The sequence below is a fragment of the Sorex araneus genome, chromosome 9 (genome assembly GCF_027595985.1).
Source record: "Sorex araneus isolate mSorAra2 chromosome 9, mSorAra2.pri, whole genome shotgun sequence".
Taxonomy (NCBI): domain Eukaryota; kingdom Metazoa; phylum Chordata; class Mammalia; order Eulipotyphla; family Soricidae; genus Sorex; species Sorex araneus.
The window spans coordinates 211289-215004 of record NC_073310.1 but is presented as its reverse complement, the minus strand read 5'-3'; the positions used below and the strand labels follow the sequence as shown (position 1 = coordinate 215004).

The 3716-nt window shown below is 48.0% G+C and overlaps 1 protein-coding gene across 3 annotated transcripts in view; it reads left to right on the top strand.

Annotated features, from left to right (window-relative positions):
• The first annotated feature begins 263 nt into the window (after window positions 1-263).
• The window catches only part of LOC101552103 (zinc finger protein 26), a 53804-nt gene continuing 50351 nt past the window's right edge, over window positions 264-3716 (top strand). For 2 of the 3 annotated variants that reach the window (XR_008631372.1, XM_055146655.1), the window contains exon 1: window positions 301-748. Coding sequence is in view for 1 of the 3 variants with exons in the window: in XM_055146655.1 (XP_055002630.1) it covers window positions 488-748 (261 nt within the window). In the remaining 2 variants the exon portion in view is untranslated. The other variant, XM_055146658.1, reaches the window with a different exon arrangement.

The following is a 3716-nucleotide window of genomic DNA, read 5'->3' as shown; positions in this document are numbered from 1 at the left end:
GCCCTACGATTGGCGGTGGTGGCGCCCACCGAGAGCGGCGGCTAGAGCGGAGTCGCGAGTGACCAACGAGACAGAGACCGTGGGGGCTGGTAGAGCGTGCGCACACGGCCGGCGCGTCCTGGATGCCATATTTGATGTGGGCCTGGATGACTTTGTCGTGAGAAGTTACGGAAGTGGCTGGCGCCATGTTCAGTTGGGGCACGGATCCCTTAAGTTTGGGCGCCGGAAATAGCGTCAAAGCCGTCTTGGAAGTACGGGTCTGCGTTACGGCGCCCCAGACACAGGACTAGGTAAAAGCACCTGGGCTCGCCGCTTCCCCTTTCCACACGTCTGGGAGTGGAGGGGGACGTGCGAGTAGCACTGGGTCAGCGCGGGCGCATGCAGTCCGCGCCGTGAGGCGGCCGCGGTGCGAGGGCACTGCCGCAGCAGGCCAGTCGTGCGGGCTGGAAATAGCCGCTCGCTCCGGTCTGGAAGCCGGCGGTGTATTATGTCGCTCCCAGATGGTGCTCGGTCGTGGTCGGCGGGAAATGAACATCACGGGCAGCTACGAGGGAACGAGTTGGTGCCTGTTCTGGCGGACATCTCCGAAATGGGGTTTGAATGTCAAGTTAGGGGCCGGAGAGACAGTATAGTGGAAGGGCGCTGGCCTTGCGTGCGGCCGGATCCGGGGTCTATCCCTGAAACCTCACGTGCTCCCCTGAGCCCACCAAGAATGAGAGAGTCAGGAGTAAGGCCTGAGCACCGCTGGGTGAGTCCCTTTCCCGATTGAAAAAATATAGTCAAGTTAGTAGGGCGGAAGAGATAGGACCGGGATTAAGGTGTTTGCTTTGAACACTGCCTGCCTCAGTTTGAACCCCAGTGCCTGTGCTCCCTTTACCCGCACTGCCAAGAGCGACGCCAGAGCCGGATAACAACGGGATGATCCCTGAGCACCGCTGGTGTGGCCCAAAAGCCAAAATAATGATGATGATGATGATGATGATGCACCGCTGGTGTGGCCCAAAAGCCAAAATAATGATGATGATGATGATGATGCACCGCTGGTGTGGCCCAAAAGCCAAAATAATGATGATGATGATGATGATGATGGTGGTGGTGGTGGTAGGGGAGGGTTTTCCATTTCCTGGAGGCCCTTTCCAGCCTGCCCTGCCCTTCAGTTTGAGAGTCTGAGCACAGCCCTGGGGGAGTCTAGTGTCAGTGCTAGGGATCTGAGATCAGTGCTGGTGATCTGAGGTCGGTGCTGGGGTAGTTTGAGATCAGTGCTGGGGGCTCTGAGCATAGTCCTGGAGTTTTGAGAGCATTGCTGGGGGGCAGTCTAGAGTACAGTGCTGGAGATGACCAGGGTGACCTTGGGGGTACATGGTGGTGTTTGAGCAGCTTCGAGGGTTGCACTAGGGGAAAATTGGGAACCTTGTGGTGCTGGGGATTGAATTGGGAGTTGGTTGCATCTAAGGGGCCTTAATGCCTTAATCCGTGTGCTCTCTGGTTCATTAACCTTTTATTGGATTTAGAGACCAGAAAGACAGTACAGGGATTGAGGCGCTGCCTTGCATCCTGCTGGCCTTGGTTGGATCCCAGGCAACATAATAGAGTGTCCCAGCACAGGGGACACTCTTGACCTTGCAGCCAATAGTCTCTAAGCACAGAATGGCACAGGATGTGGCCCAAACATCTCAAAAAACAAAACAAAACTATGGTCAGATTGATTTTGTTATTTTATACTTTGTGGGTTTTTTTTTTATGGGGGAGGTGTGGTGGTTGTGGAGCACATGCAGCAGTGTTAGGGCTCACTCCTAGCTCTGTGCTCAGGTATCACACCTGGTGGGCTCAGTAGACCATATGGGGCACCAGGGATAGAATCTGGGTGGTTCTCATGCAAGGCAAATGCCCTGCTGCTGTATTGCTCTGGTCTTTTATTTTTCACTTCTTTATGTGTCCAATATAGTTTGATCTTTTTTTTGTTTATTTGTTTGGTTTTGCTTTTTGGGTCACACTCGGCAATGCACGGGGGTTACTCCTGGTTCATGCACTCAGGAATTACTCCTAGCAGTGCTCGGGGACCATATGGGATGCTGGGAATCAAACCCGGGTCAGCCGAGTGCGAGGCAAACGCCCTACCCGCTGTGCTATTGCTCCAGCTCCAAAGGTTGATCTTCATATAGTTTATGAAAAAAGGTATTTCAGTTGTCAAAATTTCATCTTTAGAGTTGTTATAGTTTCCTCTAATATTTTTCTTTTCTTTCTGGGGGAACACACCCAGTGGTACTCAGAGCTTACTCCTGAGTCTGTGCTCAGGGATCATTCTTGGTGGGCTCAGGGAACCATCTGAGGTACCAGGGATTGAACCTGCGTCAACCGCGTGCAAGGCAAACATTCTGTCCCCATTTTTTTTTAAGTAAAATAGTTTTATTTAGAAAAATGTAGAGAGAGAAAGTATATATCATGTGTTGTAGGCAGCAAATAATGTTCCTCTAATAATGTCCCTCCTTTTATTCTGTTTTGTTTTTGGACCACATCTAGCTGAGCCAGGGCCTATTCCTGGCTCTGCCCTCTGGGATCACTTCTGGTAGTGCTTGGGGGATCATATGAGCTGCCAGGGATAGGACCTGGGTTGGATGCATGCATGGCAAGCACCTTACTTTCTTTACTATTTGTCTGGCCCTTAATTTTTAGCTTTTTAGAGAAAAATTAGCCTTTTCAGAGAATCTTTTATTAATCTTATCAATAATCTCTGTCATAGGTTTGTTTTTTTCCTCCATCAGTAAACTCTTCTGTCATTAATTTATACAGTCTTTATATTAACTAGTTAATCTGCTGTTCTGAAACATTTCAAAACTCTCTGTACCCATTTCTAGAACTTCTGCTTTCTGACATGGCCAGTTTGGTTTCTTCATTTCTTTTATAGGAATCTGAACCAGCATCTATGTACCCATAGATAGAAAGTTCCTCACTGATACCCTGACTCAAGTGTATTTTCACTGCATCTCCTTTCAGGATAAGTGTAAATCAGTTCATTTGTTTGAACTGTGCTTTTCATCGAGCATCTGGTTTTACTTATGTCATAGCAAAGTTAATTTCACTGTGAACAAAATTACTGTTGTTCAAATTATAAAAACAAGATGTGATCATAGCATACCTGTGTGAGTTTACAAAATAAAATGTGGGGGCTGCTGATGCTGTTGCGATGCATGTGCATTTGGTGGTCCAGAGCTACCTCCCCACCTCCTCAGGCGTACCCAGCAAAGAAACCAGGAGATGGGGGGGAACCACAGCCTGATGGTTAAAATGGCCCATTTAATGCAGAGCTGCTGGCATACTTATAGAACATCTGAGGGGGAGTTGAGGTAAGGACATAGCTGTGATTGATCATTTACACAGATAAGACATCTGGAAGTTTACATAGATCATTTACATAGATAAAGTGTATGAAATTCTCTTTTGGGAAGATTAAAGCTAGGAGATACTCTGTCTTCCAGGCACATCTACATTGCTTTTACCTTTCCCTCTAATTATATAAGTTGTCAATACTTGCAGTTGTTTGGATATATACCGTAAGAGACAAAGATCCCAACGCTTCCTTCTCTGGGCTCTGAGTGCAAAAAATACTTTTACCGTAAATCCCAGACTAAATCCTCAGACAAGTTCAGCTTGTCCTTCCCATGGGGGTCCTATCTCATGTCATAACAGCTTGCATCAAGATCATGCATTTATGCTTT